Source organism: Camelus ferus, chromosome 14 (assembly GCF_009834535.1).
Source record: "Camelus ferus isolate YT-003-E chromosome 14, BCGSAC_Cfer_1.0, whole genome shotgun sequence".
Taxonomy (NCBI): domain Eukaryota; kingdom Metazoa; phylum Chordata; class Mammalia; order Artiodactyla; family Camelidae; genus Camelus; species Camelus ferus.
The window spans coordinates 20,626,194-20,650,930 of NC_045709.1; the positions used below are offsets into that span (position 1 = coordinate 20,626,194).

Genomic DNA, 24,737 nt, shown 5'->3' on the forward strand with positions numbered 1-24,737 from the left:
GTAAAGCACTTAGAACAGAGCCGGCAGGCACACAGGGAAATGGTAGAATTTCTGGTTGACTAAAATGAAACTCTTAATTCTTGTTTAATTTGGAAAAGGCCAATATACAAACACTAACCTTGGCCTTTGGGTCAGTTTTTTCTGGCTTTACCACTTTACTGCTTCAACAAATATTCAGTATCTACTGTGCCAGACGCCGTGGATTTGATGAGGAAACGGAGACTTGTCTTTGCTCTCAAGGAGCTATTTAAGGCTGAACTAGCTTCCTCATCAGTAATGAAGGAGGTAAAGAGTGATGTGAGTTGTTTAATAGAAAAAAGGGACGTCTTCTGCTGGACTACAAAGTATCCAATAAATGCAGTGTGCTTCCATATAAATCAAAGTATTATCTAACCAGGTGGCTTTACGGAGTCACGATCATAGATTCCCACCCCGCCACTGTGGAATTTCCTAGTGAAGAGGTGAAAGGGGCGGGGGCGGACCCCAGCAGGCAGGGGAGCAACCAAGTGCAGGGTGCGCACCTACAGTTAGAACTGCTCTGGAGTCTACACAAACCACACACCCACGTGGGAGGTCTCCCCTGGGTTAAACGCTGACCGCTCCGAGCTCTTCCGGTTACCGCACCACGTGAACCTGCACGCGCAGCTTACCTGGGACCCGAGGGGAACCTCTCCTTCCCGAGTCGGCCTGCTCACCTGCACATAGAGGCAGCGCTCCCAAACTCACAATAATTATAAAGACGTTTATGAAATAATTTATTAAGCATCACATCAAAATAGTATTTTATTAAACAAAAAGAGTGTGTATGAATGATCTATGCCCTAGTGGGGACGCAGCCACACCAAGGCTGGCGTCAACGTAACGGACCAAAGGAAGGGATGCTCTGATCGCCTCACGACCCAGCACACCAGTCTTCGCCCCGCCTCTGCCGCCGCAGGCCAGGTGAGCAGCACCAGCCGCAAGCACCTCCCCTCGCCCTACGCATTTTCTGTCGGAGGACTTTAAGCCTGGCCGGAAAAACGCGCCCCCTCACGTCACTTTTCCTTTAGAGACAAAGCCCCTCCCACTACGGAAGGCGAAAGGGTCTCATCGCGGAGCCCGTTTGCAGGCTCCTTCTGCCAAACCTTACCAATCGGCGGCCCCGCACAGGTAAAGCTAAGGGCGAAAGGCGCTGCGCGGCCGAGGGGGCCTGCGGCGGGAGGACGGGGTCCTCGGGACGTGCCTGCAGAGGACGCGGCACTGCGCTGGGCCGCGTCCCCGTCCCTGGAAGGTCAGTGCCGCCCAACCGCCAGCGGAGAGGCCCCTCAGGCCCTGCCACGGCGTCGGGGATTCGGCCGGACTGGAAAGCTATCTTGAACCCAAGCCGCTGCCCAAGCATCCCGGAGCCGCAGGACCTAGACCCGCCCCCGGCTCTCAGTCCGCGGGACCTTCCGCCCGGCCATCCCGCGCACGTACTTGCGCGCGCGCACGCCGTACGCCGCTACGTCCGTCTGCGGCCCAGGAGCCGCGGGGGCGGGGCTCGGGCGGGCCTGGCCGCTGCAGGTGCAGGTGACCGGTCAGTTCCGCGCGGGGGGCCCAGCCCTCGGTACCTGGCTTTCCTGCGGCACGAGGTGATGTACAAACCTGCTCTCTGCCTACGCGGAAGGAGGCCGTAGGTGGGAGGATCGTCAGGTGATCCTGGGATTTCCTTTTCTCCCGTTTATCATTTGCTAGGCTTCACGGCATAAGACTCCTGAAAGAAGTAAACAAATTTTCTTACTGAAGAGCCGCAGTTCCAAGTACACGTGAGAAGAGGCTTCAGTGTTAGAAAGTACAGAGGGCGGAGGGGTCTGGAACATCAGTTATTGTTTGCTGTGGCAGGCACGAATCACTAAAGAATAATCCAGATTCGTTCCCTGAGTCGTAGACCTTACCGTCTAGTGAAGGAGAGGAACGGTGATAAGATAATCACAAAATTACAGTCGTGGAAAGATGACTGTGGAAGCACTTAATGCTGAGCTCAACGACCAAAGAGGGGTGGGGGGGCGGTCAGGGGAGATCTGGCTTAGCCTTGGAGGTGACCAGAGGAATGCCCTGAGAAAGATAGCGCTAGGCAGGAAAGGGGTTCCCTAAGTCAAGGGGAAGAGCATTTCAAGATCAGAAAGGCCAGAGTGGTTTAGGCATAAAGGAAGTTTGGTACAGAATGAGGCTGGAGAGGTGGCAGGGACCTTCTGTCCTCCTGAAAGCTGTTGGTTATTAAAGTCCTGGCGGTTTTAAAGTGGAAGGGCACTGGGTGTGGTGACAGCACCAGCAGCGCAGAGGGGAGACTGTAGAGTTGGCGGTATACGGGCCTAGTTAGGAGACTGATGGGAATCCAAACGAGAGGGAAGATGTCTTAATCTCGGGTGGTGACAGTGGCTTTGGAGAGAAGTGGATGGTTTGATTGGCATTAGGAAGTAAAATGAAGGAGACTGTGTTGGATTAGCCATGAGAGTGAGGGAGAGCAGACATGGAAAAGGCGAGGTGGCTCTGGGTGGACTGCGATGCTGGTCGCTGAGATGGGGAGTTCTGGAAGGTGAGGTGACTGTTTAGAAGGTTAATATACAGGAATAAGTACAACTTTTAGTATGGAATCTTTAGCTCAGGACTTAAAAGCGTACTTTAAAATGTTTTCTGCATGGCTCATTTAAAAAAATAACTAAAAAATAAACAAAATATTATGGCCAAAGGAAGAAATGTAGTTAATTGGCCAAGACATACTTTAGCTTTTTCCAGGGTCACAAATCTGTGTTCTAGCTCTTAAGCAGCCAACCTCAGTGTGGAGAGTACTGAGCTCCTTAGGTAAGAACAACCCCAGAGGCAGCGGGCTGCACGGCCTGACGAAGGCCTGGTGACCGCAGTGCTCAGCCCAGGCCAGGATGGGGCAGGTGGGACGGATGGAGGCTGCAGGCAGAAGGACTTAGTGAAACTCCTTGGGAAGGAGCAAGAGAGGGTTCTTAAAGTCACAGGAATTGGCAAAATGAATTTCACAATTATTTAGTCCACTGGAATCCATGGAAACTTTTGATCCAACGTCCCTGGATGAGATACCAATGTACAGTATCAGCGATGTAGGAAAGAAAAGCAACGAGTGAACCAATATATTATTTTCATCTCTTCAGTTTCAACATGCTTGCAAACAACTTAATTTCTTAAGAGGACAGGCAGTTTCCTTATAAATACATTATCAGTGCCTCCTGCAAGTGTCCTCTGGAGCAGTAATCATTTGGTCACCTTTTTTTTTTTTTTTTGGTCCAAGAATGTTCATAACAGCTTTATTCATGTTAGCAAAAAGTAGCAATAGCCTAAGTGTTCATCAACAGGAAATGATTTTAAAACCACAGTATATTCATATACTGGGACACGACTCACAAGTAAAAAGGAACAAAGTGATGATAAACCCTACAAACTTGGATGAGTCTGAAAAACATGCTGAGATGCCTTTCAACAGAGAGTACATACTGTTCGATTCCATTTAAATGAAATGTTGGAACAGTCTGGTGCAAAACAATCTGAAGAATCATTTGTTGCCTCTGGATGGAGTTGGAAGTGACTTGAAGAGGCATGCAAGAACGTTCTGGGGCGATAGTAATTTTCTACATGTTGATAGGAGTTTGGTTACAGAGGTGTTGTCAAACGATATGCTTAAGATTCATACATTTCATTATATGTAAATTTTGCCTCAAAAACGAAAGAAATGGTAAACAAATATTGAACTCTAGTTACTGACATGCATGCTGATGTGTTTCAGGATGAAGTGTACCAATGATCGCAGCTAAGTTTGAGATGTATCATAGCATAAGTTAAATGGGCGGAAAGAGGACTAGATGGATGGGCAGATAAACCAGGGAGAGCAGCAGTGGAATCTAGGGGACTGGTACGGGGGTTGTTCACTGTACCATCTGTCAACCTTTCTTACCTTTTAAACATTTTCATAATAAAAGTTGGGGAAAGTAGTCCTATAATAGGGAAGAACCTTTGTGTTCTATTATGAGTTAATCACCAAAGGGAGGTTGCCTGTTAGCTTAAATTACACATAATGGCCCATCCCTGGGAACCCCTCGCCCACGTAATGAGCATTAAGCTAAAATATCTTTGTTTAGCTCACAGGAAACATCCTGACTAGGCCCACCTGTAAACAACTGCAGGAAGGAAGAAATTAGCACCACCCCTCCAAGTGTGGCCAGAACCAGGACTTTATCCCCTCCCCTTTTAGTATAAAAGAAGTCTGAATTCTAACTTGGGGAAGATAGTTCTTTGGGACACTAGTCCTCAGTCTGCTGGCTTTGCAAACAAAGTCGTTATTCCTTGCCGCAGCAACTTGTCTCTCAGTTTATTGGCCTGTCTTGTCACGAGCAGTGTGAGCTTGGACTCGATAGCAGTCCTCAAAGAATATGGTTCACTTTGGACAACTGAAGACTAATGTGAAAATGTAAAGGACACTGCCCTAAGCTCACCTGAAACACACGGCATATGGAAGTACCACATGTTTATTGCACAACTGCCCACTTTATGGCTTAATATCTGAGTTATTTCTTACGGAATATGTGGATCAAACACTGAAATTAGTCTGTGTTCTGCGCATCTGGAATAACATAATCAACACTTTTTCTGAAATCTGCCTAGGGGAAAGGTGCTGCCGAAGAGGTCCAAGAAAAGGAATGAGCACTGAAGTCAGCAGGAGGTGCAAGAACGGACCGAGCACAGAGGCGTAGAGGGGCTCCGGGGCGCTTGTCACTTCGTCCTCCAGCACTTGGAGGAGTGGAGTTTTTCAGTGATCTGATCTCAAGTAGGTACAGAACAAGGGGGAATAAAAAGAAAGAAAATACGTGTTTCTTTGCAGACTGTGGACTTACCCCTGAACTTAAAACTACCCACAGATGCAGCTCTAGTAGCAAAGCATGATCCATCAGGTCTGAATAATTGTGAAGTCAGAAATGGCAACCTCATTCTATAAAATTATGCATATTTTATGTAACTGACTTGAAGATAACTGGCTTTTTAAATATTTGTGGATGTCTCAGAAAGGAGCATGGGAGTAAGAGGGACTCAGTGTCCCAGTATTGTCATAAGAACATAAGCATTTCGATTTTGATTTAGATTTTAGACTGTGATTTGGTTCATTCAGCCTGTTATTTATTTGACAGAGGTTTCAAAGACATTTCAGCAGGGAAATTTCAGCAGAGAATGTGGCTCCCTATTTTGCATCAGCCTTGAGAGGCTAAGGGTAACCCCAGACATCCTAGCTTAAACTACTTGGACCTACTTACCTTACAATGTTTTATTACTCATTCTTTTATGTCATCTTTTTCTGGGGGATCCTAACCCCCAAAGGTTCTTAACAGGAGAGAGGTGATGAAACATCTTGTATTTTGAAAAAAGCATCCCCAGATGATGCTGGAAGGTCACCAGTTTCTGAGAACCACTTCTTTGAAACAGACATGTTAACTATTAACCAGTGGTTAGCAAAAAATCGTACACATTTACCTCAAACTGAACCATCACCGCTTATGATGGCAAGACACTTTTAGACTTGATGAGCACCAGATGGAGAAATTAAGGCAATTTGCATTTCAAAAAAATCAGGATGTTAAGTTTGTAAAGTTCCTTAGATGTAAGCTTCACTTAGACTTAAAAATCAAGAAGGGAATATTTGTTTAAGATATATAAAGCCAGGGTGCCAGTCTATTAAATTATAGTAAATGTACAACTTACACAGACTGGAACAGTCATACTGGCATGACTATTGAACTTTTTCCTCACTGTTAACTCTTTTTTAAAAAACTTTAAGTATGAAAAAATGTAAACATACAGAAAATTTGGAAGATTAATAACTAACACTCACATAAATGTAACCTAGATTCAGTAAGTGGTGCCATAATTACATTTATATTTTGTGCCGAATGATTTCAAAGTAAGCTGCAGATGTCATGACACTCCCCTGAGAATTTCCTAAGAATGCCGTTTTCACACCTACAAAAATTAACAGTACTTTTCTGACAGTATCTAATCCATCATGAATCTAGTCCGTATGTGGATTTTCTCCCTTTATCTCACCGTGTCTTTGTAGTTGCTTTTTGTCAAACACACTGCATTTTATAATTATGTTTCCTTAGTCTTTTCATTCAAGTTCCCAGTGACACTGATGGTTTTTAAGACTCATGCACTGGGGTGTCAGATGCCGACCTGACCTTTGCTACCAGGGTGGCGGCCAGAGTGTGTGTTTCCCATTTCAACTTGGAAGTATTCCTTGAGCCACCCTTTGGCGTTACTTGAATACCTTGTTTCCTCATCAGCTTTTTACTTAATGATTTTTGCCTCTGTCTTTCCTAATCACTGATTTGATTGGAGGTGGCAAAATGGTGGTTTTAAAATTACTTCTTTTCGTCTCCATGTATTAGCTGGCATTCTACTCTAAAGAATGCTTTTCTTCATCAGCTGGGGATGATTACAATTCTCCCCAAAAAGGCGGGGTAAACGCTTAGTTCTTTTTCTTTAATTACCGATTTCCAAAGTAAGAAGTCAGGGTAGCAGTCACATACAATTGTGGCAAGTTATCTTTTTTTTTTTAAATAGGTTTTTGCATATCCAGTGTGTTGAAGTGAATTTCAGTCATTTACATTTAAATTATCACACATTTGGCCAGTGGGAGTCTCTTCCTGCTACCAAACTGTAAATGGAATGTAAACAAAATGATAATACTATCGGGGGAATCTGAAAACTGGGTATTTGATGATAGAAAGGGATGATTATTGGTTGGGATATGTTCTCGTGGTTACTAAAAGGATAAGAGTCCCCACTTCTTAGAGATGACGTAGTGAAGTGTCTACTGGCGAGACAGGATTTACTTGGAAATAGTTCATCGATGCTGGGGGCGGGGAGTAGCGCTGGTGGAAGAGGAAACACGTCAGGCCACGTGCTTAATCCGGGAGCTGAGTGATGGAAGCTTAGAGCTTTCTTATACAATTTTTTTCGGTACGTGTTTTGAGAATTTTTCTAATAAGTTTTCCCATTATTTGAATTTATGTTGATATTTGCAATTCAAATTTAATATCATAGGTGTTATTTTCTTAACTCTGTATTTTTATCAATGAAAAGCTTATTTTGAAGAAACTTTGCTGATCTAAAGCCAAAATCAAGCTAGTATTGAAGCGTAATTGCTGTATAAATCAAGAAAATTTAAAGCCCTTTAAAATTTGAATAATGGTAAAAGACTTTTTGAAAAAAAAATACTATTTTTTTATCCTTTACCTTTTCTTCTTGGAAAGTGCTTTTAAAGCTTTAAAAAATACATATATCATTTTTCTGAAAAATTTTTTGTTAATAAGTATAATTTATTTTCTAATATAAAAATACTTCTTCCTTATAAAAATTTGAGAAGTAATGAGGAAGAATAGGGGCAAAAGAAATCACTGTGTCTTCAACCTTAAGAAAACCTCAGGGCTTTTCTTGAATTTTTTTTCATCTTTTTCCTGTGCCTAGTTTATTTGCTTCCTTGTTTTAAAAAATCCTGCACTTGACAAGAATACATTCTGTGTGACGTGTTGATGGCTCAGCGCGCAGGGCGCAGGGCGCAGGGCACACGGGCTGCTAGTTTCATGCTGACTCTTTGTGAAATCTGGGACTTGATGCCGCTGCTCTTTTTCTGATGATAAATGGAAAAAAGTCTTTTCTCGTCTCTTCTGACTTTTCTGCTTTTGTGATTTGGGGGCTTCCTGCACCAACAAGTATCTGACTGTTGTTGACAGTACCTCAGCTACTTAAAACCCAGTTCAGTCCCACCTTAGTGCCTTTACACATCTACAGCTGGAGTCCTCCCCAGTGCATGACTGTCAGGTAACTCATTCACTGTGGATGAAACAGCTTTGCCTCAGGAGATCTCACCAAGGTCGGTGGACATTTGAAATGCCAGCGGGGGACAGGAAGTGTGCACTTACCAGCATCTGTGTGGTCGGTGGGGATGGCGCATCTGAAGACGCAGGGGTTACGTGCCCAAGGACACCGCCTCCCTCCTGGTGTTTCCCTTTGGCTCATGCTTTCATTCAACACGTAGTCAGCCCTTCATATCCACAGGCCCCACATCCACAGATTCAACCAACTGTGACTGAAAATACTGGAAAAAAAAAAAATTCCAGGTAGCTCCAAAAAGCAAAACTTGAGTATGTCGTGCCCGGCAACTAGTTACACAGCATTTACATCGTATCAGTTACCAAGAGTAATCCTGAGACGATTTAAAGTGCACGGGAGACCACAGGCAGACACTGCAGCCTTTAGTATCAGGGACTCGAGCATCTGCGGATTTGGGCATCCGTGCTGGGGACTGAGGCCGCTGTACGTCCTGGGACAGGCTCTAGGCGGTAGTGTTAGGAGCACAGGAGTGCACCAGATGGACAAATAACGTTTTCTCATGAAGCTGCCACTGGAGTGAGGAAAGATGGTGAACGTTATGTGTAGACAAATATGTATCAGCAGTGAATCTTTTTAAAAGGCAAGGAAATGGGTCTGAAAGGATGGGGTGTGCCTCTTATAGAGTGGACAGGGAAGGGCTCCCTGTGACCGGAAGTGAGGGAACCTACGTCTGCCCTAGGGAAAGGATCATACCAGAGGAGGGATGGTGGGTTCAGCTTTTACAAGGAACAGCTAGGAGGCCTTGGAGGTTGGAACCGAGAGCGGAGAAGCGGGCTGGGTGCTGGAGGCTCTTACGTGGGCCTGGCTTTAACCTGAGTGAGCTGGGAGCAGACAGGGACTCTGAAGGACCCCTCTGTGTGCTATGTGGGTGACAAGTCCTCAGGGGCAGGGGGAGGGGAGAGCGCTCAGGAGATGGTGCCCGTGGTCCAGGTGAGAGATGGTGGCATCTGGGAGCAGGGCGATGGCCATGGAGGAGGTGAGAAGCGATTGAACCCTGGTTAGTTTTGGAGGGTGAACAGGAGGCCCCGGCTAATGAGCTGCTAAGAGAAAAAGAAGGGTCAGGGATCACTTGGCTGTTCTTGGTGGAGCAGTGGCAGGACGTGGGGAATTGTGGCCACGCTGACTTGAGGGTGACTGCTGGGTGTCTAAGTGGAGGCAGTGGGTAGGCGGTGACTCCACAGGGTGCGTCCAGGGGGAGGTCGGGGCAGAGCATCTAACCAGGGAGGGAGGGAGGTGGAAGTGTGCACCTCCCATCACTTTCTGTTCAATTTCCTATTCCTTTCCCCCATCACTGGTCAACAGTGGATGTGAGTGGTGGTGACCAGGGTAGGAGAAGTGGGTTATGCAGCCCAGTGGGATCAAATCTGGACCAGAGGGAATCTCCAGGCTTAACAAACAGCCCAGGTGATGCTCGTGCAGGTGACCCAGGGAGCATTCTTTGAGAAGCATTATCTAAGGCACCATATCCTTTTCTCTCTCCTCTTCGACGAGCTGCACATACCTCTTTTGTCTTTGAGTCTGGTGTTTCTCAGCAAACCCTGCATGAGATGAACGGGTCCCCTCCTCACTCTTTCAGACACTTCTCAGGCTCACCTGACCTGTGGATGGAAGGAGGGACACTCTACTCCTTAGCAGAGAAGCAACTAAAAAATCAAAATGCCACTTACACGTAGAGCGCTCATAGCCAGGAGGTAAAACCAGCACCACCACATATGCTGCGTTAACACTCAGTAGGAATGCCTCGCCCGCCTGGTGGGTGGTCTTTGTCGTTTGTGAGGTCAGCACTTCAGTGCCAGGGCAGTTCCTTTCTGAGTCCCACCTAATTCTTCCAGTGGGTCTGCCCTCTTCATGGAGGGGCTCCATTCCCATAACAGTATTCTGTTCTTTTGTATGCCACCAGATATATTGATAAATTGTTCATTATATTAAGTTTTTGGGCAGGTGTGTATGAATCCCCAGGGATTTTTTGTACTGTGTCATCCTAAATAAACCCTTAGGATAATACTTGCTTTTGGAGTTGGCACTGGAAAACCATGGTAAATGGAGTCAAATGAGATGATTTTTTTAAATTTCCATAGCACTATATCCTTTTCTCTCTCCTTTTCAACGAGCTGCACATACCTCTTTTGTCTTTGAGTCTCTGGTGTTTCTCAGCAAACCCTGCATGAGATGAACAGGTCCCCTCGTCACACTTTCAGACACTTCTCAGGCTCACATTCACAGATGACAGTTCCCCCAGGCTCCAGGGTTGCCTTCCATGGGCCAGAGTCTCAAACCACGGGAATAAATGACTGACTTTTAATGAACTTTTCTCCCTGCTTTTTAGGATGGCTGCTCTTTTTCTAAAGAGGTTAACATTACAAATCACAAAGACTGAAAATAACTGCATTAGAAGCTGTTGGGGTAAATATGTCGTACAAAAGATGGCCCCAGCACAGCCGTCCCCTATTGCTTCTGCCCCGAGACCGTCCTGCCTAACTTACGCAAAAGCCTTTAGTACGGAAGACACTCGAGATGAACAAAAAAAGAAAAAAAAGGATGACACAGCTTTCAGTAACATTGGCAGGAAAATCAGTGAGCGCATTATTCACGTGCTGGACGAGCAGGGCAACGACCTGGGCCACATGCACCGGGCGACTGTCATCCGGCTGATGGACGAGCGGGACCTGCGGTTGGTGCGGAGGGACCCTGGTGCTGAGCCCCCGAAGTACCAGCTCCTGACGGGCGCGCAGATCCACCACGAGCGGCTCCGGCTGCGGGAGCTGGAGAAGGCCAAGCCCAGACCCAGTAGGTGCTCTGCCGCTTGCTCGGGTTCCTCGGGCTCTGTCAGCAGTTTAACTGGCTTTGTCGGTGCCCTGTGACTACGGGGCAGTGAAGACGGGAACACTGGCACTTTCACCACCGTTTCCAGTGCCTTTTTTCCATCCTTCACTTCCTTTTACTCTTTTTTCTTTCTTCCTTCCTACACTGTGTCCATTATCTCTTCCTTTAAACCTGTGTCAAATGAGGGGAAAACAAGGTGAATACCACCAAAGTGATGCTTTGACCTTAGCGTGGCCTCGCAGTGCCAGGCAGCTGAGTAACAGGCAGGCGTGGGGAAGGGACGTGGAAGAGACTGTGCGAGCCCCTGTTCCTGGACTCGTCCTGTGCCCTCCTCCTCCTCCCCCTCATCACTAGAGGGGAGGTGCCCAGTGAATTACAGGGAAGCACTTTCTAAACTCGGAAGTGACTCAGGGCGTCCCCCATGCCCATCTGTTACAGTATCAGTAATGACACTCGTTTACATGTTTTGCTGGTCACCTAGCAATGCAGTTGTCATTTAAACCCATGTTGTTTTTCACGATTCCTAGTAAGTGAGGAGGTCGGAAGGCTGGTCCCAGAGCTGCCACAGTGGGGCTGTGTGTCAGCTTTGTGACACCACATTTAACAACAGGGGTATTGACCGAAAAATAAAAAATACCCAGCAGAGGCCAACTAGGGTGACAAGGACATCAAGCCATGTCACATTAAAAAAAAGGTGAACAGTCCAAGGAGCTTGGTTCAAAGCTGGCTGAGGGGCTGACCTGTCAAAGGCGCCCCCTTGTCCTGACAGAGGACTCGGATCAGCTGGTAGGAGCTGAATGGAAGCAAGGAGGTGTTAATAAAGAACTCCTTTTTAGAAAAATTACTTTTTTACTTTAAATTAGAAAGCATAAAGAAAAAAATATAATAAACACCTGTTACCCACCACCCAAAATAAGAAAAACAAGGATTAACTGGTTCCTTTCCAAGGACCATTCCTGTTCTTTCGTCAATGTTAACAATAAATGAAGTATTTCATATTGAAACTTTCGTGGCAGATAAAAAATTGCTATTTTACTTTGTGTCTGTCTCCTCTGTTTAAAAGTGTTTACTGGCGTGTGAAACGGCAAGTCAGAGGAGGGGACCACAGGGGCCCCTGCATCGACCTAAGGCTTTAGGACATGCGTGAGACGAAGCGCGGGGCTGGCCCGCAGACTAGCACCAAGTCTCCCTGTCCCCACCCAGGGCCCACTCTGACAAAGGAGCTGACCTTTTCTTCAAATATTGGACAACGTGATTTGGACACAAAGACTAAACAGATTCAGCAGTGGATCAAGAAAAACTACAGAGTTCAGATTACCGTGAAGAAAGGGAAGAGTGCGGAAGAGCCTGAAAGCAAAACGGTAAGTGGAAGCCGGCCGGGGCGGCTTTTCTGGCTTCTGAGCTCACAGCTGCAGAGACTCTGGAAAACGTTAACGGCCGAGTAACTGGTAACTCTACCCAGCGATGGTACTAGCTTTCCAATTTGTTTTTCAAAATGCAAGCATTCTGTGTACACACGACCTTTTCCATTGTAGCATAAATATTCTGCCCTGTAGAAACACTCTACTTCCTAATTTAAGGGCCTTATACTATTTTACAAGTTGTAGAATGTGTAATACTTATATAGGAGAACTAGAAGCTTTATGGGTTCATCTTCTCAAGTTTGCTTCCTCTTTATAAATGCCTAGGAGAAGCAGTACATGCAAAGTCAGCCTGTCCTCTAGAAAGTGTGTATATTTACAATCCCAGGACAAATCTACGGAATAGCTGTTTCTCTTCTGTAGTTATGTAATTTATCAGCAGCTAAAAGGCAGCATTTATTCCAGTGATTCCAGAATCAGAGGCCTAGGGCCCCGCAGAGCTGGTCCAGAACCTCCTTGACCGAGTGTCTGTGTTTGTCTGATCACCCAAGGATTCTGAGTGAGCGCTGGGGACTACACGGGCTGACAGCTTGGGGGACAAGCAGATGCGCTGCCAATGCCCAGACCCGCCACTGTGTACTTATTGTGGGGGTGGTTTGGGCCAGACGTAGCCCCTCAGTGCCATGATGGGGGATTTAAAGCTCTCAAGCCTTCAGCACATTAGCCTAGTTATTGCGCAGGTTTCGATCAGCCGAACCAGGTATGTACCAGGTTTGATTTAGCAAATCCCATAAACAGGCGCAATTCAAGACTGCTGGTCTTCACGGGTATTAGACGTTAACCCTGGGAGGACTGAGAGGTGTTAGATTTAAATCAGTCTTTGGCTGCCTTCCTTTTGTAGGAGGACATATTTAATCAGATACTCCAGACCATGCCTGGAAGAGCTACCTTCTCATCCAAGCCACAGCCTATCAGAGGGGGAAAGGCTGTGATGTGTGTTCTCCGTCCCTTGAGCAGAAAGGAAGAGACAGTGTCTACAGCAGCTCAGGGGGCCCCAAGAGGAGACCCTTTGAACAGAGAAACTGGAAACGATGGAGAATCCGGTGTTCCGCACCAGTGATTTTAATAAAAACATGCTTCTGATAGAAAATAACTGCACTGGGTGGTCTGTGGTCCTTCAAACAAAGCAGGCTGGTGTGTCTCTGGGCTCAGCATCACAACAGCGGAGGGCACCCCACCTTCAGTGCTGTCCAGTGACTCTCCGTTTCTAGGCAAAGACACGCCTGGGTCCTGTTTCCTTTTAGGAGGGATGTACCCACTGAGCCGAGAGGCCAGACTCCGTTTTTCACGAGCTGGTTTCACCTTTGGGAATAAGGAAAACAAATATAGTCAGCCCGCCATGTCTGTGTTTCCACATCCACATGTCAACCAAACGCTGATGAAAAATACTAAAAAAAAAATTCCAGAAAGTGCCAAAAAGCAAAATTTGAATTTGGCCTTGTGCCAACAACTATTTACATAGCCTTTCCACTGTATTAGGTATTATGTGTGCAGGTTATATACAAATACAGTTAACCCTTGAACAACTGGGGGGAGTCAGGCGCACTGACACCCATGTAGTCAAAAATCCACGTATACCTTTACAGCCAACGCTGTGTACCCACAGTTCCACATCCAGATTCCACTGCAGACCACGTAGTGCTGTACCACGTATTTATTGAAAAGAATCCACACACAAGTGGCCCCACACAGTCCCATGCTGTTCAGGGGTCCACTGCACTACAGCACCTTATACACGGGACTCCAGCACCAGCGGATTCTGGTACCCTGGGGGGTCCTGAAACCCATTCCCCGTGGACTCCAAGGGACGACTGGAAGTTGAAAGCAAAACCAAACTACTGGAATTGTGTACCTATCACGTGTACAACTGTTGCAGCCCACACAACAAAACCAGTCGTAAGAGAACATGGAAGTCCACACAACTGCGCTCAGCAGTAGTGCAGACTCACACAGGAAGGAGGAGCTGAAAACACTACACAGCTTGCATCTGGCTTAGGCAATTTATGTGTAAAAACTAAAGGCTTGCTAAGTTGTCTCCACTTACTTTGAGCTTCATTTTCTTCTTGTCAGGGTCGTGCACAACAGCATGCCTGGTGAGACTCTGCTACAAGGAAGGAAAAAGAAAAAAAATTTAAATCTGCCATTTGGTGTCTGTTACATGAAAACCCCATGAGTTGTTTAAATAAACTATCAGCCTTCTTTTTCATGTTCTGTTAAAGGTTTGACCTCTGCCTAAAAGGATCCCCCCACTGGCGCAGAATTACTCCTTAAATCCTGGACTTAAATCACCGCCTTTCCCAAGGACCGAGGTCAGGAATTCGTAGTCTCTACCACCTGGGGCTTCCTAGTTCTTCCCCAAGTAAGAGGGTGTGGGGTGGGGGGGAACACAACCAGCTCTGAGGGAATTCCTTAACTGGATCTGTGTCAGCAGCACTCCCAAATGCCAGTGGAAAATCTGACCCGAGTCCTGCTGTCCTTGGTCCTAACGCTGACCACCATCTGCTCCAAGTGGCTTCCTCATGGTCTAGACTGTGCTGGGCTAGCCTCACTCCTGCCTTCAGTCTTGACTATAACTCACAGCAGGTGCCTGTATGAGCACCAACCAGGTGCGAGTCCGCAGGACTACACAGGCCCCTCCACCTAGTGCCAGGTCCTCACCTATTCGAGTCACACCAAAATCGAGACTAATGTCCCAAAGGTCTGTGGTCCCTCACGTCCTTGCCACCTGCTTCCCTTCTCCATCCCTAGATGGCAGTCCAGAGGACACCCAAACCATCAGCAAGCTCTGACACACAGCACAGGGTACCACAGGCCACTGGGTCTCAAACTGAGCCACATAAGAACCACCTGGAAGGTTCGTTAAAACCCAAATTACTGGGCTGATCCCCAGAGCCACTGATTCGGGGGTCTGAGGTGGGGCCTGTGGACATGCATCTTGGCAAGTTCCCTGGTGCTGCCGACACTCCCGCCCAGGGGCCACAGTCCGAGAACCACTGGCCCTGGCATCTCTGGTTGTCTGGCAGAGTTTAGTTAAGAGGCACTCCTGCTGGAGCAAGACAGAAAGGTTATAGAGCCCTGCCCCCAACCCTCCACCTGCCGCCTGGGACAATGCCTGACGTCCAGGGCTCCCAGGACCCTGGCGGGGAACACACGGACTTTGAGGATGCCTCTGGAGGGGAGCACATACTTTCATGGCGAAGGTCTTGCCGCAGCTGGCGTTTCCGCACACAAATGGGCGCTGTTCCTCGTGGAACGAGAGGATGTGGCTCTGGAGGTTGAACATGGTGGTGTAGGTGCGGCCACAGCCTTCTCGTGAACACCGATAGACGTCCCTCTCTGGGGCGTGAGTTTTCATGTGCTGCTTCAGGTAATCTCTGCGTTTAAATGTCTTCTGGCATACGTCACATGTTATTTCCTCTGGTGGAGCAGACAGGCAAGTTCAGGCCATTTCCCAGGTGTTGCCAAACAGGAGAAATTAATACCAAATATATTCAGTAATGCATTCCATGCCAAAAACCTCATGATCGCACGTAAATCAGGAATTTCAGAGGAAACTAACCCCGGTTTTCACTGCTTGAAAGCTTGTTTCAATTCTCCCCAGTTCTCAGATTACAGCCACTGTTCCTCTGCCGAGGGGCAGGGATTCTTCGGGGGGCTGTGGGCAAGGGGAGAGAATTGAACAGACCATCTCCTCCCCTGTCATCCAACACAGAGGGCACTGCTTCCCAAACTGTCCCACAGAATGCCTGCCAGTGCCTCCGGGCACTGTCCACCTGCCGGAGCCTTTAAAAATGCCAGGGGCGCCCAGGGCCTCTGACACCTGGCACGGCCCTTCCAGAACCCGGGGCCACGGGTCTCTCTGCTCATCTGTCAAACAGCTGAGGTACAAGCACTTAACAAAACATAATATAGAAACTATTGTCTTAAAGCGCATGTTTCATATTTCACTCTTTCAAAGCACTCACTCAGCGCTGCAGGGGCAAATGTTTATGTCACGCCACTCATGTCTGCCTCACCTTTATGAGTTTCTCTCATGTGTTTCAAAAGTTCTGTCCACGTTTTTGCCACAAAAGAACATTCTTTTTGACATACATAGCCTATTTCAAAAAAAAAAAACAACAGATCGATGCATTGCCTTTTGTGAATATTCAGTATCAACACCAGTCACAGTTAGATTGTAAGGAAAATAATCATCATGAAACACAAGCAAATTATCCCCCAAAAACTAGACTATAAGGAAGCTCACATGCTGTGTAGTTTTTCTCCAACCTCCCAACACTATTCTATCCTGTTAGTCTCAAGAGGTAGTTATGAAAACTGAGAAAAGCTTATTTTGTAGTAAAACCAAACAACCGCATGGCAAAGTCCTTCTACAGGCGGTCCTTTCAGCCAGCTTCCCAAGAAGGATGCCCTCCCCCGCTGCTGTTCTCAGGAGGCTGGGTCCCCGGCACACGGGCTCCCAGCTGCTGTGACAGCCCCACCCCACCTCTGGGCTCAAGGCCCCGTTCCCCTCCCTACTTTACACTTGCTGCTGCTTTCACTCAGCAAGAGTTCTGCGGTCCTTTGCCCTTCATAAACCACCAAGGATAACATGCCCACCCCCAGGCTTCCTCTAAAGTATCTTGTCAGTTTCATGCTGCAAAAAAGGAGGAAGAAAAAGCAACTAAGGAAGGAAACAGAAGATCCCAGAGAAAAACTCTGTGAACAAAAACTGACATGGTGCAAAGCACCAGGACTGGATTAGTCAGTGTAACAGCTAGCCTGACGTCCACCCAACTGAACAGCAGATAGAAACTAAAAGCAGGTTGCCTCTCGCCCTCAGCTACTAGTCTCTTGCTTAAAAAAAAAAAAAAAAAAAAAAAGTCATATAAGTTCTGGGACTTGAGAAATTGGAATACCAGTATCAAAGACCCCTCAAACAGATAAAAGATTCAAGCAGTTGGCTTAATTAAGTCTTTTCAAAAAAAAGTTACAGTGATTACTCTCAAAACCTCAAGCTATACTCCAAGCCCTCTGAACGCCGACAAGGACAGGACCAGCACAGGCAGGGGAAGAAGGGGGAGAGGAGGTTAAAAACAACCGAAGCAGCAAAGCCACGGCTGGAGCCCCAGTTCTTTCCTGGGGCTGCAGCGTCAGCGGGCACGGCAGTAAGCCACAGAGCACCACAGCTGAACGCCGCGACAGGGCAGCGAAGGGAAGAGACTCCAGAAGGTAAAACCTGAACTGGCAGATCAGCGCCCCTGCCTATGGATTTGCAGCGTGTTGTTCTGAGAGCGGACCTGAGCGGTCGGGGACTTAACGAGCCCTCTCCGGCGCTGCGTCAGACAGAGCCAGCGCGGGAGCCCGCGGGTACCTACCCTCGTGGACCTTCCCGTGCCGCTTCAGACTGCTGGGGGAGGAAAAGTGTTTTCCGCATCCCTCGTGGGTGCACCTGGGTTAACAACACACGAATTAGCAGCCGCTCCACTGAGAGTAAACGGCGCTTTGTTCTCACCCCACCACAGCCCCCGTCCCTGTAGCCAAACCAGTCATAAAAACAGGGTCGCAAACTCAGACCCAGGCGCAGGCGAAAGTCAAGCCATCTGCCCTGCCTGGGGCAGAACAAACAGAGAAGGAGGCGTTACTTTTTTTTTTTTCTTTTTTGCCTATGTGATCAAACAGTTTCTGTCTTTAGACTTCAGAAAATATACTCTGTTTTCATAGCTACAAAGAGACGGCTTAGGTGAACACCTTAGTCATTCTGGAGTGTTCGTGTCTAGTTTTCCTAACGAGGCTGCCCTGGGACAGTGTGAAAAGAGAGCACAGCAGCGGAGGCACCCGCGCCTGCTGAGCCGTGAAAAGCACGTGCCACCTCCGTGCTCCAGCCACCAGAGGCATAAGAAGCGGTGGCAGACCTGTGGGCAGGGGCAGGGGCAGGCTGCAAGTCTCCGGCAAAGGGCAGGGGGAGCCGGCAGGTAGGCAGGGCCACCACCGCCACGCACACAGCAACCAGCCAGGCCTCTGCAACGTGGCCAGGACTCCCTGCCGTCCTCTGCAAGTCTATTCCAACGTGGCCGGTCACCGTTCCCTGCTCTTCCTGAAGCCCCCCTGATGCAGGCTACGCCCCCCGTTACCTTGTCCTATAGGGAAGGAATACTTGGTGTCTTCATGATGACACTGCTTATCACTGAAGAGGCTCTAACTGAACAATTAAGCCATAAGCCTTCCCTTCCAGATTAACCACAATTGTACTAGTCTCACAAATTATTCTGAAACACATTAAATACTTCTTTTAGAGAAACAAAGGCAAAATTAAAACCTCTGGAACGCCCCCATGTATAACACGTCAGCAAAAACCACTTCTGCACGTTCGTGCCCCACCTCTGCATTTTAATCTCGGCCCCACCTCAAATTCACGAGGCTCCCCACAAAGCACATGCCTGAACAGCGGCTCGTGGGTGTGCTGGCACTGGTGGCTTTTCAGCTGCTGGTGTTTCTTGAAGGCCTTCTCACAGCCTTCAAACCTGCACTGTTTAGTAAAGGTTTGTTAGTCTCGGAAAAAAAAAAAAAAAATCAAAGAAAGGGACGTAACAGAGTCCTTTAAAATATTACAGAGATTTACATACACACTTGCTACTTTCAAGCAGTTACTGTGAAATTCTATGTCAAGAAGCTTTACAGAGTAACACTTTTGAAAGAGTAAAAATGTTTCATTTGGGGTAGTCTACCGATAGTATACTTTAATTAGCAAAAAAGGTTTGTTTTCAAAGTAAACCATTATAGCCACTGGCAGACTAAATTCAGACACCTGACAGACAAAATCTGGTCTATGAAAATTTTAGAAACACAGGCAACAAGCGTAAAAATACTCAAAGAAGGTAAGCGTACAAAACCATTCATACTTACCACATATTGTTTTTGCTGGTTTTCATGTTTGCGTTCAAAATGTTTCTTCAGGTTTGATTTTGTGTTGAACTTCTGATCACAGCCGCTCGCTGCACAACTGTTAAGAAATTGTATAAACCAAAACATTAACAAACCACGGGGTGATACAGCTCAGCCGCAGAGCGCGCACTCAGCACGCACAAGGCCCTAGGCTCCATCTCCAGTGCTTCTGTGTAAATAAATAAATCAGTACTTAGATCCCCCCCAAAAAAGTTTTAAAATAAAAATTTTTAAAAATTCAAAATATTAACCAAAGTAAGAGAAATTCTTAGATGCACATATCCTCCTACTTTATGAAAGTTAAATATTCCAAAGTACAGTATAAAAGAGTCTCCAGCAAATTCCGAAGTGTGAAGCTGAACCACGGAGGCCCCCCCACTTTGACGTGATGAACACGTAAGGAGATGCAGTTCCTGGTTGGGCTTCTGGAATGAAGCATCGTGCACCAGACATTGTACACTGGGCAGAGGGAAAGGAGAAAAACACGAGTTCCAAAAGCCCAAACCCTGCTTAGATGTAAATCATGCTCAAGTTGTTCTCAGTTCAGAGTCTGATAACTTTAATTTTGCTTGAAATGTCACTACAAACTGCATTACCAAAAAGACCTCAAAAAAAAAAAAAAAAAAGAAACCTGGCTTCAGCTTATCATTAGAGATGAAGAGATATTTAGAGCAGAACCGTAAGTCACATGCCCTCCAGGTGATTCTGATGCACACACATTTGAGATCCACTGCTTTAAAGCAGTAGGTGATTTAAAAGAAAAGCAGTATGTCCACCCTTTCAGAGATATATCAGCAACTCCGAGAAGAATAAAATTAATGCTGGTGTGGGAGAGGAGCAGGGGCTTGATGGAAGGAGATACAAGATCAACTATGAAAGCTCCACTTTCTCCTGCTTCTCTTATCCCAGCAGCTGATCAGTTCAGAAAGACCCTGACAATACAGAGCCCAGAAACTGACAAGGAACCGTTTTCCATCTAGTCAGAACTGTGTGTTTTTTGAGGCTGATTTCACATTTGGTATGTATTTTTCTTCTTTCCTTTTTTTTTTTTTTTAAACTGGAGGTACTGGGGATTGAACCCCGGACCTCAAGCATGCTAAGCACACACTCTACCATTGAGCTACACCCCCGCCCCCGTACGTACTTTAAAGGGAAACTAGAGAATGCAAACTTGAGAACTTCAGATGAACTCATCCCTGGACTTACCACCGCAATGATCCCCAAGACCCCTACTCTCTCCCACCTGTTCCAAACCTTGACTCCGCTCACGTCCGGAGATGCCCACAAAAACAGTGCCACATTCCCCATCCTGTGAGTCCTGGTCCAATTTTCTCACCAGGTCTACTTGCCAAGCCTGACCCCTGCACGGTTCTCCACTTACACAAAGGGCTTCTCTCCGGTGTGAACCAGGGCATGGCGGCTCAGGTGGTAGTCCCGGACAAAGGCTTTGCCACATCCTTCATGGCTGCAAACAAATGGTCTCTAGCAGGACGGAAGGGAAGCACGTCAGTCCTGCCTGAGGCAGTAACTCTGGGATGATGTAAAGCCCTAAACTGTCTGGTAGGCAAAGCCATGGCCTCGGTCTGCAGAGGTGGTTTCCGCTCAGTTAAGTGACCGGCACAAGGTTTTCTCACCTGGGGTTACACTACAGAAATGCCACGACCTCTCACAAAGTTGCTACAGCAGATTCTGCGCTATGAATAGCACAGGAAACGGGCGGGCAGCCTTCATGGGACAGCATCATGAACCTGGTTCTAACGTGACACTGGGCTTCAGCAGCGGCCCCCTTAAGCCCTCTTAAAGGTCTGCCGTCTGCTGTCAGCTTGGCCTGTGCACACAGATCCCGCCCTCTGCATCTTCTCATCCCCAGGCAGAGGAACATGCAGGCTCTGCCTCATCCTGGACAAGCCCAGCTGTCTGTGCTCAGCAAATGCCGGGCACAGCCACCGAAGAGTGCATCACACCCCAAAAAGCTCCCAGGTGCCAGGGCACAGCAAACAGCTCACAACCCCAAGTGCAACCACCACTGGGGACCCAGCAGTTGGGAGGACGGGGCTCCATTCTGAACCTAGAGGGAAAGCCAAAACACATCCCCCGTAGAACCACTTCTGCATGTTTAACTATGGAAAACATGTCCCATGACAGTCCAGGAAGGAGGCACCGAGGCCTCACTGGACAGTACCAGTGGCAGAGCAAGAGACAGGAAGAGAAGAGCGGGATTACTGGGGCAGACCCACAGAACTCTGCGCAGCCCACGGGGAGTAGGAATATCTGTCAAATTAATCTGTGAGATTTGTGACTCCAAGTTGTCCAGCCTGAATGAAAGAAGCTGGTAGTATCAATATCATAAACACAGCACATGAGTGTAAAAAGAAAGGTAAGCTCTAATTTGGGCACACTGGTCAGAGAGCCCAGAATTGGGGTGGGGGGGACAGGGAGGCAGAGCATAACACATGTCATGAGTGAAGCCAGTCACAAGGTAAGATGCCAAGAGAGAGCCGGGTGGGGTATATAAAATCGAGGGTAGAAGAGGAGCCAGTGGAAAGGGTCAGTGAAGAAGAGGAAATGAGTTGGAGAAGGTCCCAAGGACGGAATGGTCAGCCTTCAAGTGCTGTAGAGGGTGGGAGACCCGGGAGCATGAGGACACATGAAGGTGTGTCTTGTGAGTCACATGGGTGCCAGGAGCAAAGGCAGGGGCTGCAGGTCCCTGGTTAAGGGCCTTCAGTGGATGCAGGGAGAAGCCAGACTCTTCCAAAAACCAGGAAATTGGGCAGATTCCTAGGTCTCCATGAGCCTCCTTTTCCTCATCTGTCAACTTTCAAATGCTTCCTACTGCCCTCAAAATAAAATCCAAGCTCTAAACCCATCTGTACCCTGGCTGACAAAGGATCCTGCAGGCCTGCTCCTCAGGCCTCCTCTGGAATGGACCCCCAACCTGGTCACGCTGGCCCACGTCCACCCCCAGGACCGCGGTACCTTGGTAGTTCTGTTTTCCCCTCAATGTCTGCATGGCTAGAACCTTTCTTTCTCTTTCAGGCCAAGAAAGAGGCCTTTCCTGACCACCCTCCAGCAGCCCTCTCTTCCCTGCGTCTCAGTCCTACTTATTCCTTTGTCTGTCCTGCTTAAAGCATAAGGTCTGTGACCGCAGAAGCCATGCCTGTTGGGGTCGCTGCTCTCTCCGGCCTGGAATCGTACTGATCTACGAAAGAACACGTGCTGCTTGCAAGCACAGTGCTTAGAAGCTGTCTTCCTTTCTGGTCCCAGGAGGCGGGGCCTTTTAAAACAGGGGAGTGGGGTATTCCAACCGTGCACATATTTACAGATTATGAGGAGGTGTGGTGGCTGGCCACCAGTAAAGATCAAGGAAGGGGAGAGGGTTGCCCTGAGCCCATGGCGAGGATATCTCGGCCCTAGAACTTCTTGGCTACCTCCTCGGCTCAGCCCTAACCTAAGGCAGGGCTGGTTCGCTTCTGCGCTCCAAGGCGCCAAAGCTGAAAGCTTCCTGCAGCGCCACGCCTGCGACCCTGCGCAGCCACGCGCGGCACCGGGGCAGAGCCCACCTCGGGGCACCGGTCACGCATCCCTGGGCCCGGAAGCCACGCCCTCCGCGGCCACGCCTGCGGCTCCGTTACCTCCCCCGTGTGCTTGCACAGGTGCGCGTCTAGCTTCCAGGCCTTGTTGTAATTGGCGCTGCAGTCGGGGAAGGAGCAGATGAACCTCCGAGGGGGCGCACGGGGCGGCGGGGCCGGGCTCTCGCCGGCCGCGACGAACGCGTCGGCGATGGTCAGAGACGACACCGCCTCGGCGACCGAGGCCGGCGGCTCCAGGGCTCCAGGAGTCAGGCACTCCGCCACGTGCTGAGCCACGTGCTGAGCCACGTGCCGCGAACCTGCGCGGACGGCTCCTGAGGGGCCCTACGCGCGACCCAGGTACAGTTCCGGGAGCGCGCAGGCGGGGCGGGGCGGGGCTGGAGCGCCGGCGCCGCGTTCGCGCATGCTCCGGGAGGCCCCTTGCGAACCGAGTTTGCGCACGCTCTGGGAAGCCCTTCGCCGGCCACCGCCCCTCCCGTCCTGGGGGAGGAGCGTATGCAAGAAATGGGTGGTTAGGCTTCCTCCTCCCCCAGCAAAAGGCTCCCTCGACCCACAGGCTCTAGGGATCTTGGGGCACCGCTTAAAAGCGTTCCTGTCCGCCACTACCCTCATCAAAGTACCAACCTTGCATGATTTAAACTATCCTATTCTTAACTGCATTCTGGGTTTGTCTTCTTCATAGATTCATTTCTTGCACGCTCTCTACAGCCTTCCTCTGCAAGCCCCAGGGCAGTGCATCCTAATCTTGGTTAGAATCACATGGAGATCTTTTAAAAATTCCAAGCCCAGAACACATCCTGGACCAGTTAAATCACAATTTCTGGCGGTAGGAAACAGGAATCCAAAGTGTGGAAACTCCCCAGGTGATTCCAATGTGCAGACAAGTTTGGGGTCTTGGCTGCTCAAAGTGTGGTCTGCGGATCAGCAGCAGCATTAGAAATCAGAAGCTCAGACCTACTTGAATCAGAGGTCTGCAGGTGACTTGACGCACATTGGAATTTGACAAGCACTGTTCAGAGGCCTGAATGGTACAGGTATCTTGGCTTACGGGGACCACACGTTTAAAGGACATCCTTGGGAGAGGATGACAGTGAAAGGATGGATGATCTGATGTTCTGCCAGGTGTGTATTTTTCACATCCTGCATCACTCTGAATTGTTAGGCAAGCCTTTGTCTGAAAGCGATGAGCAGTCCCTGTAAAGAAGTGCAGTTTTGAAAACAAGCCAGGGCTTCCATGAGGCTAATAGCCTGTCTCTTTGGGTGTCACAAAGACTGGGAGAGGGTGTCTGGGACATGCGTCCACCTGTTGCTTTTCTCCTTTGCCCCTCTCCAGAGGACAGGCCCACACACATCCCTCCCACAGCTCAGAATGTCTTCAGTGGTTTCCCTGGTGTTGGTTCTGGCTGTCTTCTACCTGTGCCACTGCACCCTGGACGTAGTGAGGGTGCGTCGTAAATCCCTTCAGCAGCCTCCCTTCTCTTGGCCTCCTGACCCCTACTGAGCCCCCATGGCTCTCCTCCTGCCTTCCTGACTTCCCATCTCCTTAAACAATTGTTCTTCTCTGTACCCATGTTTTCGTGCTCAGCCCTCTGATGTCATGTATTGCAGTGGGAGGGCACTGACTTTAACCTCGGTCCCCTGACCTTGGAGTCTAACTCTGTATTTCCTAACTAGGACTTTGGATAACGTTCTTTGAATCTCTTTTCTCACCTTTAAGAAATAACATGCTGCCCCCTGAGCCGTGTACTTCTAACACCGACTCCCAGTTCTCCTGACAGCTCTGCACATAAGGCAGCTGAATCAGGCTGTGCTTTTTTCCTTCTTTCTCTTTCTTCTCTATGAACTGATCCATTGTCCATCTCTACTCTGCAGTTTACCCTTGTTTTCCAATGTCCCACATTTCTAAACAAGAGTGGATTTTTTTTTTCACTTTAACATCAGACGGTCACCTCCAACTCAACATTATTTGCAAGTTAAACAATCTCACCATCTCCATCTGCCTACACTTCCCTCCCTCCACCTTTCCGCCTCCCTCTTTCTTGTCAATGGCCCT

General features: G+C 48.3%; 2 protein-coding genes and 1 long non-coding RNA gene across 10 annotated transcripts in view; 1 reads left to right on the forward strand and 2 right to left on the reverse strand.

The window, feature by feature from the left end:
• The window catches only part of LOC106730729, a 37,510-nt gene extending 27,251 nt beyond the window's left edge, over positions 1 to 10,259 (reverse strand). For 3 of the 8 annotated variants that reach the window (XR_001367190.2, XR_001367189.2, XR_004325788.1), the window contains exons 1-3: positions 9,428 to 10,259; positions 7,956 to 8,131; positions 1,624 to 1,732 (exon numbers count right to left, since the gene is read on the reverse strand). This is a non-coding gene — a long non-coding RNA (uncharacterized LOC106730729). Of the gene's footprint in view, positions 1 to 1,623; positions 1,733 to 7,955; positions 8,967 to 9,427 lie in introns of all 8 variants that reach the window. The other 5 variants (XR_004325789.1, XR_004325790.1, XR_004325791.1 and 2 more) reach the window with 5 other exon arrangements.
• On the forward strand, positions 1,156 to 13,268 carry MTIF3 (mitochondrial translational initiation factor 3). Its single transcript, XM_006195992.3, is given in 6 exon segments — positions 1,156 to 1,671; positions 4,645 to 4,807; positions 10,253 to 10,713; positions 11,953 to 12,110; positions 13,012 to 13,128; positions 13,130 to 13,268. Coding segments are annotated over 4 exon segments (789 nt in total). The 5' UTR covers positions 1,156 to 1,671; positions 4,645 to 4,807; position 10,253; the 3' UTR covers positions 13,184 to 13,268.
• On the reverse strand, positions 13,210 to 24,536 carry GTF3A (general transcription factor IIIA). The gene is made up of 10 exons (XM_032496807.1): positions 24,432 to 24,536; positions 22,727 to 23,008; positions 20,476 to 20,576; positions 19,056 to 19,152; positions 18,590 to 18,678; positions 17,528 to 17,601; positions 16,187 to 16,267; positions 15,358 to 15,587; positions 14,215 to 14,274; positions 13,210 to 13,472 (listed from the first exon to the last, which is right to left on the reverse strand). Exons 1-10 carry the CDS (start codon positions 24,534 to 24,536, stop codon positions 13,233 to 13,235), a joined length of 1,359 nt encoding a protein of 452 aa, XP_032352698.1. The 3' UTR covers positions 13,210 to 13,232.
• Between the last annotated feature and the right edge of the window lie 201 nt (positions 24,537 to 24,737).

Excerpts from the sequence above, each read along its gene's own strand:
- GTF3A (XM_032496807.1), bottom strand. The coding sequence starts at position 24,536 with ATGGATCAGTTCATAGAGAAGAAAGAGAAAGAAGGAAAAAAGCACAGC. Across the intron at positions 19,153-20,475 it reads ACCGGAGAGAAGCCCTTTGT|TTGTGCAGCGAGCGGCTGTG; the intron begins GTAAGTGGAGAA and ends ATTTCTTAACAG. Across the intron at positions 14,275-15,357 it reads GCAAGACCTTCGCCATGAAA|CAGAGTCTCACCAGGCATGC; the intron begins GTATGTGCTCCC and ends CCTTCCTTGTAG.